The sequence below is a fragment of the Syngnathus floridae genome, chromosome 7 (assembly GCF_059516105.1).
Source record: "Syngnathus floridae isolate MCC-2025c chromosome 7, RoL_Sflo_1.0, whole genome shotgun sequence".
NCBI classification, from domain to species: domain Eukaryota; kingdom Metazoa; phylum Chordata; class Actinopteri; order Syngnathiformes; family Syngnathidae; genus Syngnathus; species Syngnathus floridae.
Genome location: NC_142419.1, coordinates 16,648,444 through 16,664,623, shown reverse-complemented (window position 1 = coordinate 16,664,623; position 16,180 = coordinate 16,648,444). Strand labels below are relative to the sequence as shown.

General features: G+C 45.0%; 3 protein-coding genes across 3 annotated transcripts; 2 read left to right on the top strand and 1 right to left on the bottom strand.

Moving 5' to 3' along the window:
• Nucleotides 1-4,330: 4,330 nt before the first annotated feature.
• Nucleotides 4,331-7,885, bottom strand: LOC148395657 (extracellular calcium-sensing receptor-like). The gene is made up of 10 exons (XM_088380679.1): nt 7,620-7,885; nt 7,258-7,558; nt 7,096-7,182; nt 6,917-7,024; nt 6,681-6,847; nt 6,162-6,615; nt 5,729-5,959; nt 5,469-5,592; nt 4,932-5,404; nt 4,331-4,765 (listed from the first exon to the last, which is right to left on the bottom strand). Exons 1-10 carry the CDS (start codon nt 7,883-7,885, stop codon nt 4,331-4,333), a joined length of 2,646 nt encoding a protein of 881 aa, XP_088236805.1.
• Nucleotides 7,886-10,283: 2,398 nt separating this feature from the next.
• LOC148395656 (extracellular calcium-sensing receptor-like) lies at nt 10,284-13,069 on the top strand. The gene is made up of 6 exons (XM_088381374.1): nt 10,284-10,372; nt 10,436-10,727; nt 10,797-11,585; nt 11,656-11,877; nt 11,942-12,065; nt 12,129-13,069. Exons 1-6 carry the CDS (start codon nt 10,284-10,286, stop codon nt 13,067-13,069), a joined length of 2,457 nt encoding a protein of 818 aa, XP_088237500.1.
• Nucleotides 13,070-13,273: 204 nt separating this feature from the next.
• LOC148395655 (extracellular calcium-sensing receptor-like) lies at nt 13,274-16,172 on the top strand. Its single transcript, XM_088381373.1, has 6 exons — nt 13,274-13,464; nt 13,544-13,832; nt 13,902-14,708; nt 14,775-15,002; nt 15,075-15,198; nt 15,268-16,172. Exons 1-6 carry the CDS (start codon nt 13,274-13,276, stop codon nt 16,170-16,172), a joined length of 2,544 nt encoding a protein of 847 aa, XP_088237499.1.
• Nucleotides 16,173-16,180: the final 8 nt, after the last annotated feature.

Here is a 16,180-nt window from a genome sequence, read left to right as displayed (position 1 = left end):
AAGATAATCATCTTGAAAAGCATTTTCTTCCGCTTTCAAAATAAAACATTTGGATGACTGCGGACGGGGGGGCTATTCCTACTGTGGGTGTGCAAACATGTGAACTTGGCCTCCTTTCAAAAGAAAATAACTCAAAAGGCATGAAAATGATAAATGTTCCACTGATGCATTTTAGAGTGATAGCCAGCAGATGTTTCCTTTTGGTCAGTGCCTAAAGAAAAATTCATCCATCCATCTGCAATGTAGTGCTTCTTGCGACTGGATGTTGAAAATGACATGAGAGTCAAAAACAGGCTGCCTCGTTCATCAACGCAAAAAGCTGCTGATAAAACGATATCTGTGACATCATCGCTGGCTCCGCCCAGGGCCGTAGCTAGTCGTTTTGCGTTGCGGGGCAAACACACCCAAAGTGTTACATTGGCGGGACTCATCTCATCTGTTCATCAGTCGCCATCACGAATGGTGACCTCTTGTCGTGAGTGTGTAGAAGACAACCACTGTGAAAAGTTCGCACTACCCACGCAATCCTGCTGTCATGACACACACAAACACACAACATGACAGCACCTCAGCATGTCCCTGTAAAAGAGCCCACTTCTTACACATGCGGCCCATGTATGTGTTTGTGAGTCGTCCAGAAGGCAATCATCGCTTCGTTGTGTGCATTCAGCGCACATGTACGTACGCCCACCTACACACAACTCACACAGAAGCTAATAATACACGCAAGGTTGTAATTCTCCTGAGTGCTACATGTGAGATGAAACCACACTGACGTACTCTCGACACAAAGTGGAGTGCTCTCACTGTCAAAGGCTGCTGACAAACACAAGTTCTGCCTTTGTGTCTCTTTGCAGCCACACAGTTTATCTATCTATCTATCTATCTATCTATCTATCTATCTATCTATCTATCTATCTATCTATCTATCTATCTATCTATCTATCTATCTATCTATCTATCTATCTATCTATCTATCTATCTATCTATCTATCTATCTATCTATCTATCCATCCATCCATCCATCCATCCATCCATCCATCCATCCATCCATCCATTTGCATTTACTCAACTTCACTCAATTAAATAGAAAACATGGTTTGCTTTGGTTTGCGTCCATCCATCCATCCATCCATCCATCCATCCATCCATCCATCCATCCATCCATCCATCCATCCATCCATCCATCCATCCATCCATCCATCCATCCATCCATCCATCCATCAAACCATTTGCATTTACTCAACTTCACTCAATTAAATAGAAAACACGGTTCAACTAATTTCCAGAAAGTTACAACAGCTGAATTATTTTAAAGTCCATTTCCTGTTTTGATCCCGTCATACATGTTAGCAAATCTGATGCGTCATATTTGAGAATATTTGTGGATGGGGTAACAAGCAAACATCTGTCATTAATCTATGAGCGAGTGACCCGGTAAAGCATGCACGTCTAATTATCGTCTTGAATCGAATCCCTGGCAGGAAGTTGTGAACATGGGGCAGCTTATCGTCGAATGGTCTGCCTACTTTTTATTTTGATGATGTTATTACTGGGCAAGGCTCCTTTGGGCTTAAGCGCGGGTTCAAAAGTGCTCTGCAGATTGGTCGGGACAAATAAAAGTCATAAATTGATGACAAATGGTTTTATTTGTTTCAAGCTTGAGAACAAATCACACTGTGTGTCTGTCTTGGCGTCGCTCTCGACTAGCAGAATCCAGAGTTGATATTGGAATCCTACGTCGGACTGAAATCAAGCCGCAATTCTCAAAATTCCACGCAGACGCCTAAAAAATGTCTTCGTTGTCTTTTCTCAATGGATTCGGTCCCAGCTGGACCTCTTTGAGTTTTTTCCCAGGGGGATCTTCTTTAGCTGAGGAATGGCCTTGCTATCTCCTGTGGCTTCAAGTTTAATTGGGTTAATTTTTTACTGCTTAAAGACCATAAGAAACATTCTTTGTGGCGTCTCTTAAAGATCATTCTGTTGGCTGTAAAATAAACGTCAACTACTGGTAAGGTCAATAAAAATCCAAACTGACAAGAGTGTGAAAGATTCAACCGTACATCATCAACTAATTTGTTAGTTTATATTTAAGGGCTATAAGTGTTTTTTTTAATAGAAATATTTCAGTCTATACATCAAAGAGGACCTAAACAGGAGCCTTGGGGTACTCCGTATTACAGGGCAGTGTAATATAGTCATGTGGACACAAACAAAGAAGAGTTCCACAAAAACTGGAAGTGACTCAAGAAGCAGTAGTAGCTGTGTATTTTTGTTTTTTGAATTAAGTTAGTTGGTTTTAGTTATTTTGTTTGTTTCTTTTAATCATATATCTGTAGCTCGTCTTCGTATTTCTGACCCTATCAAAAATTAGTCAAGGGATGAGTCATAGGCTGACTGAAACGAGAAACAATTTTTGAAAGACTGCTCTTAAAGGAAGAATGAGCTCAAAATTACCCAAGACTTATCGCAGTATTTTTTTTTTTTACTGAGAATCTATCCGCCCAAGTTTCCATGAAGTAATAAAGTTTGTCTTGGAACAGAAAAGCCAGAACAAGCTTGTGTTTTGTGCCAATGAACGCAACAAAGATGAGCAAAAGGACATAATTATCTCCCATTTTCTGTTATTACTTCTCGGCTTGTGGCTCTTCGTAACCAGAAGATTTTCTCCGAAGAATTTTTCGCTATGGAGAATATTTTCGTTTCATTCGATAATATAAAAATGTACTTTCTAGGAAAAAAAAACAGAAACACTGCTCTTAGTGTATTTTAATGCCGGTCATGATGGTTTCTTGGAGAGCGAAATTTTTGAAGCGGGAATAATTTGAACGTTGTAAGCTCAAAAATGAGCTTGAAATCCACCCATCCATTTCTTGCTTTGGGTGAGGGATGAGAATTTTTTTAGTTTCTCAGAGTCCATCACGCTACTCCAACAATCAAATGACTCAATTTCCTTCTTTTGCCGTTTTTTCAATGGAAACGCATGAAACGATTCCGACATCTTATCAAATGAAAGCTTATTAATATTCCTGTTAAACTAAAGCTGAAGGGGATCAAGGGACCGAGAACAAGAGATGAAGAAAGACGAGCGGGAGAAGGAGGAAAGCGAGAAAGAGCGGCGTAATTAGGCCAACACTTGTCTCTTGCCAGCAAGACAGCTTTCGCCTCCTTCTTGTCTCCCTAATGCCTCTCATCCTAATTGGACTTGATAATCAATACCTCCTGCTAATTGTACTTAAGCAACACAAGCAGCCTCATGTCCATGCACTGATATTTCTGTACCCGATCATTGTCACGTGCATTATAGTGTAGATGGAGAAATGCTGAAGGGGGAAAAATAATAAAAATAATAATAACTTTAAATTTATTATTTATTATTATTATTATATAACTGACTTTTTTGACTTTGAATAACAACAATAATAATAATTAATAATATAATATTAATATATTAATAATAATAATAATAATGATGAATGGACAAAAATAGAGTGGGAATAATAAAATAAAAATAATAATAACAATAATAATAATTGATCATAAAATAAATGTAAAAATCCAGGTTTTTTTGTATAGTCAGTGTCATCTTTTCCTTGTTTTCCTCCATGCTGTGCTTTGTGCTGTTTTGTCCAAGCCTGATTTTTCTACAGTTTATTTTGTTATTTTGAAAATCTGTCTGTTGCCGCAACTCACAGAAAACCTGAGTTACTTATTTCACAGTCATCTTTTGTTTGTACTTTGTCTAGAATTCTCCCTTTTGGAACACTTGTGTTCAGCAACTTCCGTCATTAAAGAATCACAATGTATGGAGGGTGAATTGAGAAAATGGCTGAATTCTTGATAAAAGTGCCAATGGAGTCACCAGATTTATTTTAGTGAGCCTCTGCCTCTTAATGAGCTTCCAATAAGTCTAATGTGGCTCCAACAAGTCAAATGGCACCACAAAGAACTGAAAATAATTTAAAATTATTCCAATCAAATGAAAATAAACTGCCACTATGAAACATTTGCATAAAATTAGGTTCACCTTTTTTTTTTTTTTTACTACATTGTATATGGCTGAACTTCGCTGAAGGCAGTGCACCACTAGCTTCTGCTGCCACCTAGCGGTCAAATAAAAAGAAAATATGGTTTTTAATAAAAAAAGAAAAAGAAAATTCCCCTATTATGTCCAGAATATCACAAAAGCTTAAAAGGCAGAATGTAATACAATTTTATCATCTATCACAAAATACAGTGCTTAAATGTATTAGACCAGTATGTAGAAGATCTTTATTTCTTTTTTATTATCTATGAACTCTAACTAGTTTTTGATTAAGCAAACTGCTTCTTAAAACTTCTCCATTCTGGACATGAGATGCTTCCTGGTGTTTTTTTCTGGTTTAAAGAGAATCAAGTAACATTTTGGTGCAAAGATGCAGCCCAGCAGGCCATAGCTGGAGGCCAGGATGGCAAACACCTCCGTGACTGTGGAGTACTTCCCCGGGGAGCTGATGTAGGCGGGCACGAAGGCCACCCACACGGCGCAGAAGATGAGCATGCTAAAAGTGATAAAGCGAGCCTCGTTGAAATTGTCCGGAAGCTTCCGGGCCAGGAAGGCCAGAACGAGGCAGAGGCAGGCGAGCAGGCCGATGTAGCCCAGGACCAAACTGAAGGCCACGGGCGAGCCAACGTCGCAAAGCAGAAGGACAACGGCGCTCTTGGGGGGAATCAGCTGGTGAGGGGTCGGGGGAGCCACGGTGAGCCATACTGTGCAGATTAGCACCTAGAGGAATAAAAAGTTAACAAAAATTAGACCCTGCAAGATAGGTTATCAAAATTAAAATATGGGGGATAAATTTTGTTTTTTGAAGTTTAATCTGAATGAAAGCTATTATTATTTGATTATTTGATTATTTTAAATCAAAATGTAGTCTATGAATAGTCCTCACCTGAACCAGAGTGCAAAGACTAATAATGGCTTTTTGCTGTGTGGGCCCAAACCACTTCATGACTCGACTTCCAGGCTGTGAGGCCTTGAACGCCATCAGCACCACGATGGTCTTTCCCAAAATACAAGAGATGCACAACACAAAGGTGATACCGAAAGCCGTGCGGCGCAGCATGCACGACCACTCTGACGGCCGACCGATGAAAGTGAGCGAGCACAGGAAGCACAAAGTCAATGAGAAGAGCAGAAGGAAGCTCAACTCCGAGTTGTTGGCCCTAACCACCGGGGTGCTCCTGTGGTAGGAGAAGACGAAGACCACCACGCAGGTGCAGAAGGAACCCATGAGGGATATGGCCATCAGCGTGATGCCCATGGTGTCGCTGAACGAGAGGAACTCCACCTCTTTAGGGATGCAGGCGGTCCTCTCGTCGTTGGACCAGAACTCGGGCAGGCAGCGTGTGCACTCTATGGCGTCTAAAATACAGAGCAAGGTTAACAGCGGAGCTTCTTGTCACGTAGGAGGAGCGAGGATCCGCACCGGTCTGATTGCTAATCTCCCCTGCTGTACACACCACGCAATCATGGCAGCAGATAGGGAAGTTAGGTCGGATGGCCTGGCGGGTGCCGGGCGGACAAATGTTACTGCATACTGATAGCGGGACCTGTGCAACGAGGGCAACTTTACAGTCACACAAAACAAACACAGTTACGAGACGTTTCATTAGGTACAGATGCTAGGTAATCCAAGAGCTGTATCCAAAATCTAAAACAAATAGTTGTTAAAAGTTATGTCTCTACTTGGGTCTTGTTGCCGTTCCACACGATGTCCTCGCTTTGGATTCGAAGCTTCTGTTGTCCGTCTTTGACCGTCTGGTCAAATTTGCCGACGGTGACAAACTCGATCCCACCACTTGGTCTCAGCTGCCAGTTGACCAAATCGTACATGGCGGCCGGATCGCCGTTCTTGTCAAAGGTGATCTCATCCCCAAAGGAATTGAAGTACTTCACTTGTTTTAAATAGTGAAGCAGCTAAAGAGAAACAATATTGTTAGATAATTCAAAACAAATTTACTGTCTATTTATTTGTTTGTTTTATTTTATTTTTATTCCAATAGAAGTGGGTGGAGTGGCGTGTGATGTTGCTGATGCACCAAATGGAAACATTTTAGCACACTTTGAGTTTATCCTGAAATAAGAATAAATGACCGAGTCGTGTATTTCGTACTCGTACCTGCCACGGTTGGACGCTTTGTGGATTGGCACACGTCTGAAGAGCAAAAGGACCTTTGCCATCCTCGCAGCCCCCCACACTCCTCAATGCATACCCGATCGCATACACCGCTTTATAGACGTTGTAGGAGATCCGCAGCTGGGACACATCCGAGTAGATATTCGTCACCGTCCTGAGATCTTCCGCGCCGGTGCACGGGGGTTTAACCCTTCCCTCGCTCAGACTGCATTGAAAAACTTCTTCCCAAAATGGTATCAGAAACGGGTCGTTGACAGCGTCAGGGTTGGATGGATGCAGACGGAGCAGGAAGTCCCGAAGTCCTGGGATGTGGACTCGACGGATGGCGAACCCCATGGAGCCCTGCAGGATGCTGAAGTACTTCTTGGGAGTGGAGAGGACAGCCGCCGTGCTCCAAGCCTCACTTGCTAGCCACTGGATCCCGTCCAGACCTTCTCTGTAATGATGGAATTGCAGAATCTCACACTCGGGAGTAATTGAAAAAGAAAGATGTGTCCCCACCGGAGGGCTTGATCAAAAAGCGCCGCTGCGTCCTGTTCCACGGCGAACACCAAGATCACGCGGGCCCCGGAAGAGCGGATATTGGAAATGATGGACGAGATCACCTCAGGTGCTCGGTTCTTGGGGATGATGTCATGGAGGGCCACACATGCGCCTAGTTTGCGAACCTGTGATGTAGAGTGTTTCCAAAATACAACTTTATTCTTTTTACCAATTTTCCGTTGTTGCGGACTCACCTCTTGAGCAAAAATGTTTGCACCTTCTCGACCGTACGCATCATCACCCGCGATCACACCCACCCAAGTCCACCCGAAATGTTTGACCAGCTGGATCAATGCGTCCACCTAGAAGAAATAAAATTGAATATTCATGTCCAAACTGAAGTTGAAAAATTCCCACCATGACGACGGAAGACCTGGAAGATGTCACTGGGCATGGTCCTGAGAAAAGCAGGAAACTCCTTTTTGTTGCTCAGGCAAGCACAGCTGGAAAAGTAACTGACCTGTATAGAAATCCACTTTTATTCGAAATAAGTCCAAAATTTCAATTTACAACCAAAATGGTTTGTCCCGCTCACCTGCGACACGTGGAAGACCCCCAAGAAACGGGCCACGACCAGAGACTGGGTGGAGCCCCCGTCTCCGATCACGGCAGGTACGCCCCCCTTGCAGATGCTTTGCTTTGCTTTTCCTTCGGTCACGGAGGCGTTTTGGATTCCCAGAAGCTCCATGGCGGCCTTGAGAGCCTGGTGGGGGTTGCTGCACGAGTCGTAGAGTTTATAACCCAGAGTGATGTTTGGAAGCAGTTTTCCCTCCCTGTTGATCTCCTCGATTGCAAAAATCATGGTCTGCATCCAGCGGAATGTTCGGAAGTTAAATCTGCGAGCAAAACCGTCCAACAATTAAATTCGCTGACTCATCATCTGCTCCGAACGATTACCTGGTGCATTCCGTGGGTGGAGGCTTGGAGGTGAATGTCAGGCTGGGCTCCACCACCGTATCGTGTAGGGAGAAGAGCCCACCCAGGATGATGTCCCCCTTTTTCTCCAGATATGGCAAGATCATGGAACCTGGGATGACATCGCAATGTTGCGACTGATCTTGGGAGGATTGGTGGGGGAACAAGATCAACACCCACATGACGCTCCAGACCACCACTTCAGTTCTCCGCCACCAGCACCTGAGCTTTCTCCAAACCTGAAACATATTTTCTAAAACAATGAAAGGAAAAACTTTCAAGACTACAAGTTATTTAGTTTTGAGCATCAGCGAGAACCTCACACAGTGCTTCATTGTCACAGTGTAAGCACTTTTCAAAGCACCACGCATTTATAGCCTTCAATGTATATGCCCCCTGTCACATAGCATCACCGGCAAATTGAACTGATTTCCCCCGAGTCAGCAAATCAATGGAAAAGGAAACTCGGCTTCCACGTAAATAACGAGCATAACGAGGAGGCGCGTTAGACCAAACTGAGACGAGACATTAGCCGTGTCATCTCGCCGTGTCACGCCTGAGTAGGCCTAAGTCAACCTTCAGTGATAAGGAGAGACGGATGGATACACACACTTAGACACATAGTACATGACACACACAATCTGTACATATATGAGTGCATAAATGTGTAAATATATGTATGTATATGTGCGTACCTGTGTATACGTGTATGTGTATATGTATGTACGTATATATATATGTATATGTGCATACGTATGTATATATTTATTATATTATATTATATAACCGTATTTTCTGCACTATAAGGCGCACCGGATTATAAGGCGCACCTTCCATGAATGGCCCATTTTAACATTTTGCCCATATATAAGGCGTACTGGATTATAAGGCGCACCTTCAATGAATGGACCATTTTAAAACTTTGTTTATATATATATATAATTTGGCCCGCAGGCCGGACTTTGGAGACGCCTGCTGTAGTGGCTCAATCTTGGTCCATATATAAGGCGCACCTGATTATAAGGCGCACTGTCGGCTTTTGAGAAAATTGGAGGTTTTTAGGTGCGCCTTGTAGTGTAGAAAATATATATTATATTATATTTATATATATTTGCATACATATACATAAATCACTTCAAAGTTTGCATGTCTAACTTGGACAAATCAACAGAGTGAAGGTATCAGCTGTGGGATTGCCTTGGGATTGGTGATGTTTTTCATTTTAATCAGACCTTCAGCAGTAATAATAAGCTGGCATGCAGGGCAGATCATAACACACACTTGGGATGCACTTAAACGTGTTATTGTGTCGACCGGGTGGGCACGCACCGCTTCAGCGGACTTGATTCCCGGCGGGCCGCCAGGCAAGCAAAGACAAGCAAGAGTTTCCAGAAAGAACCATGCCGTGTGGCCTGAGGCTGCTGGGGAGACACACATGCTCATCAGGTGCGACGTGGGAGATAAATTGACTTCACGTTTAATTGAAGGAGCACTGGACAAGGTCAAAACAAGCTAATTGGATGACTTTGACTTTCCCATAACACCTCAAATTTGCACATTAAATAAAATCATCTTAATATGCTTGGAGAAGTCTGGCATATACTTTATTAAGGTTAATTCCTGTATATGTTCTGTACTATTGCAGCTGTAGTTCGACAAACTGCCAGAAGGTAGCACAATAGTTCATCGTATGGTGTTTGTGAGGGGACCACACACACTTGCACAAGTACTAGTTCTTCAATTAAAGCCACATGGCCTTTTCTCGCATTTTCGAGAGCAAACTGTGACAGAAGTCAAGAGCCACAAATTTCCCGAGGAACTTTTCCGCTTGTTTGTGTGAGTGTTTATGGACCTCAGGTGTAAGTCAAGGTCAAGCCCGAGGCATCAGACCTTGTACACATCCCACCTGGCTGACCCTTGGGAGAGCTCTGAGATCTTTGCTCCACTGCAAACACACAAACATCCTCGTTTTTAATGAAACGTGACCCTCATCAGACCCTTCTGTGGAAAAAAAAAACAAGGGCAATTTAGAGATGGCACGGGCCAATGAGCTGCCTAATCAGGCGTGTGTGCAAGTTTGTTTGGATCACCTGTCAAAAGTGGAATTTAAATCCTCTTTTCCAGATTTGGTTTTATTTCCAATGAATGAGATAGTGATAAAAATTAAAGAATAAGTGGATGTAAGTGTTGGAATTTCCTCGGTTCACCCTAAAGTCTGGGAGTCTGGGGACCCTAAAGATCTCTGGCCTGCCATCTGAAGGTGAACCCAGCTTAGATTTTTTTGGAACTAGCTTCTCAAAGAATTAAGCGTCACGCAAGATATCATATAGAAAAAATGCAGACATCGTAGCCGCTTGATGCAGATGTTGAAAGTAAGAAAAAAAAGATTCATGTCTTTGGATTGTTTCCATCCTCTTACCCCACCTCACGGGTCAGCTCAGTTATAAAAACCCTAGCTTGGATTCACCTGAATGGTCACTCTGTGGTTTAGCTTCAGAAACCATGACACACACCAACAGGTGGGCAGAGCAAGGCTTGGCACTTCTCCACCTCTTCCTAATCGGGTCTTTCTCTTGTGCTGGGCAGCCAATCTGCAGGCACAGAGGAGATCCCGAGAACCCCCAGCTCTTTAAAGACGGAGACATCATGTTAGGGGGAATCTTTTCCCTCCACAGCAGCTGGAAAGACCGACAGGATAGCTTTGTGCAGAAACCGCAGTCGCTTCAGTGCACCAGGTAAATAAATGACCTCTTTCAGGTTCAACGGCGTTCCTTCAAATGCAAACCTTTTGTGCCCAGTTTGAATTTCAGGGGCTTCCAGTTTACCCAGGCTATGCTCTTTGCCATCGAGGAGATCAATAACAGCACCGATCTCCTGCCTGGAGTTTCTCTCGGGTATAAAATCTACGATTCTTGTGGTTCCGTTGCTCGAGGGGTGAGGGTGGCCCTCGCTTTGGCCAATGGGGATGGAGATGGTCCTTTGGAGGAGCTTTGCCCCAGACCAGCCCGGGTGCAGGCCATTGTGGGAGAGACGTCTTCCTCTCCTTGCATGGCCATAGCCACCACCGTCGGACCCTTCTGGATCCCTTTGGTGGGTTGAGTTAGACCATGGTGTGCTGTAGTCACCTAAAATAAATCTCGCCTTTGTCTTTTCCTGCAGATCAGCCACTTTGCCACTTGTGCTTGCCTCAGCGATAAAACTAAGTACCCATCTTTCCTGAGAACAATCCCGAGTGACTACTACCAGAGTCGAGCTCTAGCTCACCTGGTCAAACACTTTGGGTGGACCTGGGTAGGAGCCATCAGAAGCAACGACGATTACGGCAATAATGGAATGGCCACATTCACCGAGATCGCCAAAGGGCTCGGTGTTTGTCTCGAGTACTCGGTATCTTTCTTTAGGACGGATCCACCTGGCAAAATACAAAAAATAATCAATGTGATTAAGGCTTCGACATCCAAGGTGATCGTTACGTTCCTCTCCCACATGGATCTGGATGTCTTGCTACACCAACTGTCTCATCACAACCTGAGCGGCTACCAGTGGGTTGGCACAGAGAGTTGGATTTTTGATTCCCAGACGGCAGCTTCGGATCGGACGCGTATCCTTAACGGAGCCCTCGGGTTGGCCATTCCGAAAGCCCACGTCGACGGTATGAGGGAGTTCATCTTGGATGTGAAACGTCTGAATTCATCCGGTGATGACACGTTCAGGCAATTCTGGGAGACGATATTCAACTGTCAGCTTGAGTCGAAAAAAGTCGGGAATCGGGGAGACTGCAACGGGCTTGAAGACCTCAAAGACGCGCAGAACAGCTTCACTGATATGTCACTCATGCCCATCTTTAGCAATGTCTATAAAGCTGTGTATGCTGTGGCCCATGCAGTCCATAAAGTTCTTGGGTGTAACACCACATGCAATACCCGGATGCAGCTCGAGCCGTTTGCAGTAAGTCCAAACAAAAGTTTTGTTGTTTTTACAAAACAGCTAATTAGCACTCTTGTGTATCTCACCTAAGATTTTACACCAGATGAAGAAGATTCATTTCACAACTAAAGAAGGCCACGAGGTCTTCTTCAATGAAAACGGAGATCCGGCAGCTAAGTATGAAATTATAAATTGGCAACCAACAGAAAATGGGACGGTTGAATTCGTCACCGTCGGTCTCTACGACGCGTCGGCGGACAAACAGCTGAATCTGCAGAATCGGTCTCTGGTTTGGGCGGGGAACTCTAAGCAGGTGAGCTCCAAAGTTGCCAACGTTGATTGCGAAACGTGCTTACGACTTCCCTTTCATCATGCAGGTCCCGGTATCTGTTTGCAGTAAGGAATGTCGTCCAGGGACACGAAAGGTTCTTCAGAAAGGAAAGCCCGTCTGCTGCTATGACTGTGTGAGGTGTGCTGAGGGTGAATTCAGCAACATCACAGGTAGGATTCATCAAATCCTGTTGAGAAGTTTTTGGACTTTACTAAATGTTCTGATATTTTCAGATTCGGTCACGTGCGAACGATGCAACCCTGAATTCTGGTCAAATGAGAGGAGAGACGCCTGCACGAGGAAGGAAGCAGAGTTTCTATCGTATAACGAGGTCATGGGAGCTCTCCTCACCGTGGCGTCGTTATTGGGCTTGTTCTCCACCGCCGCCGTGGCTCGTGTTTTCTTCAAATACCGGCAAACTCCGATCGTCAGGGCCAACAACTCGGAGCTGAGCTTCCTGCTGCTTCTCTCATTAGCGTTGTGCTTCTTGTGCTCTCTGACCTTCATCGGCCGGCCCAGCTGGTGGTCCTGCATGTTACGCCATACGGTGTTTGGTATCACTTTTGTGCTCTGCATCTCCTGCGTCCTGGGGAAAACCGTCGTGGTGTTGATGGCGTTCAGGTCCGCGCTTCCTGACGGGCATGTCATGAAGTGGTTCGGGCCTCTTCAGCAAAGACTCGGTGTCGTGGCGTTCACTCTCGTCCAGGTGGTCATATGTATCGTCTGGCTCATAATCGCCCCGCCGTTTCCTTTGAAGAACTTCAAGGAGTTTAAAAATAAAATTATCTTGGAGTGTGCTGTGGGTTCAGTCGTGGGTTTCTGGGCTGTGCTGGGCTACATCGGAATCTTGGCTATGTTATGTTTCGTTCTGGCCTTTCTTGGCCGCAAGCTGCCCGGTAACTTTAACGAAGCCAAACTGATCACCTTCAGCATGTTGATCTTTTCTGCCGTATGGATCACTTTCATTCCAGCTTATGTCAGCTCCCCTGGGAAGTTTAGCGTTGCCGTGGAGATATTTGCAATATTGGCCTCTAGTTTTGGATTGCTCGTTTGTATATTTATACCTAAATGTTATATTATACTAATGCAACCTGAGAAGAATACAAAGAAGAGAATTAAAGGGACTGTAAAATCGTCCCGAAAACCAATCGGGACACCGTTTGGATTCGTATGAGTCATAATAGAAATATTGATTACTTATAGAGCCAATTGTCACATCCAAATAAAATAAAATCCAGACTTGCTCTATGAACACATTTGGATTTGTTTGGTTTCTTGTGGTCTCCTGAGGTATGAGATGACAAACCATGACAACTTCTCCCTCCTGGGTGCATAAAACCACGTTGAGTGCCGGCCGGCTGGTCTGCACAGTGACACGATGTCATTGTTGAGCCTGCTGATGCTGGTGCTGCTAACCGAGAAGAGGGTGGAGTGTGTATGCCGCATGCAAGGACCGGCGCTCCCGCCTGAGCTGGCGCAGGACGGCGATGTTGTCATCGGAGGCATTTTCTCATTCCGCACAGGGCAGGATTCTGTGGTTGATACATTTCAAGTAATTCCAGAAGTGCGGTTATGTAAAAAGTATGTCCTGTTTGATACTGTTCAAGTCTCTTGCTTGTATTTATAAGTGTATTTTTTGCCATCCCAGTATCAATTTCAGGGAATTTAAATTTGCTCAGGCAATGATTTTCGCCATCAATGAGATCAACAAAAACCCAGACATGCTACCTGGCATCAAGTTGGGTTACAAGATCTACGACGACTGCGGGACGATGGATATTCTGAGAGCCGCGATGGCGTTGCTGAGTGGCCTTGATGGAGAAGTCGATGATGAAAACTGCACCAAAATCGAGACAGTGCAAGCCATCCTGGGACATTCAGGGTCCAGACCAACCATCGCGTTTGCACCAGTTGTTGGGCGATTCCATGTTCCGGTGGTAAGAACTGTTTCCGTGACATCAAAGTTAAATACGTTATCACAGCATCATTTGTCCTTGTGATTACAGATCAGCCATTTTGCTACTTGTGCCTGTCTCAGCAACAGGAAAGAGTACCCGACCTTTTTTAGAACCATTCCCAGTGACTACTACCAAAGCCAAGCACTAGCAGAGCTGGTCAAGTACTTAGGCTGGACCTGGATCGGAGTCATAGCCGTGGAAAATGAGTACGGCCTCAACGGCATCGTTGCTTTCACCCAAGCCGCCCAAGAATACGGTGTGTGCATTGAGTACTCGGACGCCTTCTCCTCCTCTGGTCCACCTGCCGATCTACAGAGAATAACATCCAAAATCCAAAGTGCTTCTTCTAAAGTGATTTTGGCTTTTATGTCTCACCGAGAAATTAAGTTGCTGGCTAAGGAGCTGTACGAGCGAAATGTTACAGGTGTGCAGTGGGTGGGCAGCGAAGCTTGGATTACGGATCCCTCCCTGGTTGACAGCGAGGGGCACAGTGTCCTGGTGGGCTCGCTGGGCTTCACCGTCACCAGGGCTCGGATCCCCGGGCTGGAGGAGCACCTTTGCAACCTCCGCCCCTCGTGGTTCCCTAACAGCCGCTTTGTACACGACTTCTGGGAGGGCGTCTTCGACTGCTCCCTGAACGCAACCGAGGCGGGACGACAGAAGCCCTGCAGCGGCCTGGAGAGCTTGCAAGACCTCCAATTCGCAGACTTGTCCGAGTTGAGGTTTACCAATAATGTCTACAAGTCCGTTTATTCAGTGGCCCACGCTCTTGATGCCCTACTCAAGTGTGAAGAAGGGCAAGGGCCCTTTCCCGATGGGAGTTGTGCCGATCCGGCACAAATTCAGCCATGGCAGGTGAGGAGTTGATTCTTAAAATGTACGTTCAAACCACTTCAAATGTCCTTTAATAACCTTTACCAGGTTCTGGAGTATCTCAGCATGGTGAACTTTACTACCCCAGGAGGGGAGAGGGTATATTTTGACAGTAACGGCGACTCGCCAGCCAGATACGAACTGGTCAATTTGCAGATGACAAACAAAGGCACCATGGAAGCGGTGACGGTTGGCATTTATGACGCTTCCAAGACGGGCGGCCATCAGTTCGTCATGAGTGACGTTCCAGTGGTGTGGGGAAACGGAGACTCCGAGGTGAAGCGAGGTTTACGAGGCTTTACTTGTGTATTCTGGAGGAAGTACGGGAATTGTGTGTTTGGGTGACAGGTGCCCGTGTCAGTGTGCAGTCAGAGCTGTCTTCCAGGAAGCCACAAGGTTCTCCAGAAAGGACATCCAGTGTGTTGCTATGACTGCATCATGTGTCCCGCAGGAGAAATCAGTAACTCAACGGGTAATTCAACCAGATGTGGCATAATGAACAAAAAAGTATTAATGTAAACAAAAACTCTTCTGCTTCCAGATTCTATCCACTGCATGAAATGCTCGCCAGAGTTCTGGTCCAATGAGCACAGAGATGCCTGCATCCCAAAAGGAATCGAGTTCTTGACCTATGGAGAAATCCTGGGAAGTCTTCTAACCTTGTTTTCTTTGCTGGGAGTGTTTCTGACCACGTTGACGACGATCGTCTTTTACTGCCACAAAGAAACGCCGCTGGTTCGCGCAAACAACTCCGAGTTGAGCTTCCTGCTTCTCTTCTCCTTAACGTTGTGCTTCCTGTGCTCGCTCACCTTCATCGGTCGGCCCACCCGGTGGTCCTGCATGCTGCGGCACACGGCCTTCGGTATTACTTTTGTGCTTTGCATCTCCTGCGTTCTGGGGAAGACCATCCTGGTCTTGATGGCTTTTAAAGCTTCCCTCCCTGGAAGTAAGCTCTTGAAGTGGTTCGGACCCACGCAGCAGAGACTTTGCGTGGTGATGTTCACCCTCATCCAGGTGGTCATCTGCATACTTTGGCTAACCATTAAACCTCCTTTCCCGTTTAGGAATATGATACTCTATCCGGATAGAATCATCCTGGAGTGTCAACTGGGCTCCGTTTTGGGTTTCTGGGCTGTTTTAGGATACATTGGCGTCCTGGCCATTTTATGCTTCGTCATTGCTTTCTTAGCTCGAAAGCTTCCTGATAATTTCAACGAAGCTAAGCTGATCACTTTCAGTATGTTGACATTTTGTGCAGTTTGGATCGCCTTCGTACCGGCTTATATCAGCTCTCCGGGAAAATTCACTGTGGCTGTGGAGATATTTGCTATCCAGGCCTCAAGTTATGGATTACTGTTTTGCATTTTTGTACCTAAATGCTTCATCATATTGTTCAGGCCTGAGAAGAACACAAAGAGACACATCATGGGGAAGTCAAATAAATAAATAAATAA

Bases quoted from the DNA above. Each gene is read 5' to 3' on its own strand.
- LOC148395657 (XM_088380679.1), bottom strand. From the start codon at position 7,885: ATGTTTCAGGTTTGGAGAAAGCTCAGGTGCTGGTGGCGGAGAACTGAA. The intron at 7,559-7,619 runs GTAATCGTTCGG...TTTTGCTCGCAG, and splicing joins CCACCCACGGAATGCACCAG to ATTTAACTTCCGAACATTCC. The intron at 4,766-4,931 runs GTGAGGACTATT...TTATTCCTCTAG, and splicing joins GTCTTTGCACTCTGGTTCAG to GTGCTAATCTGCACAGTATG.
- LOC148395656 (XM_088381374.1), top strand. From the start codon at position 10,284: ATGTTAGGGGGAATCTTTTCCCTCCACAGCAGCTGGAAAGACCGACAG. The intron at 10,373-10,435 runs GTAAATAAATGA...TTTTGTGCCCAG, and splicing joins CAGTCGCTTCAGTGCACCAG to TTTGAATTTCAGGGGCTTCC. The intron at 11,878-11,941 runs GTGAGCTCCAAA...TTCATCATGCAG, and splicing joins GGGCGGGGAACTCTAAGCAG to GTCCCGGTATCTGTTTGCAG.
- LOC148395655 (XM_088381373.1), top strand. From the start codon at position 13,274: ATGTCATTGTTGAGCCTGCTGATGCTGGTGCTGCTAACCGAGAAGAGG. The intron at 13,833-13,901 runs GTAAGAACTGTT...TTGTGATTACAG, and splicing joins GGCGATTCCATGTTCCGGTG to ATCAGCCATTTTGCTACTTG. The intron at 15,003-15,074 runs GTGAAGCGAGGT...TTTGGGTGACAG, and splicing joins GGGGAAACGGAGACTCCGAG to GTGCCCGTGTCAGTGTGCAG.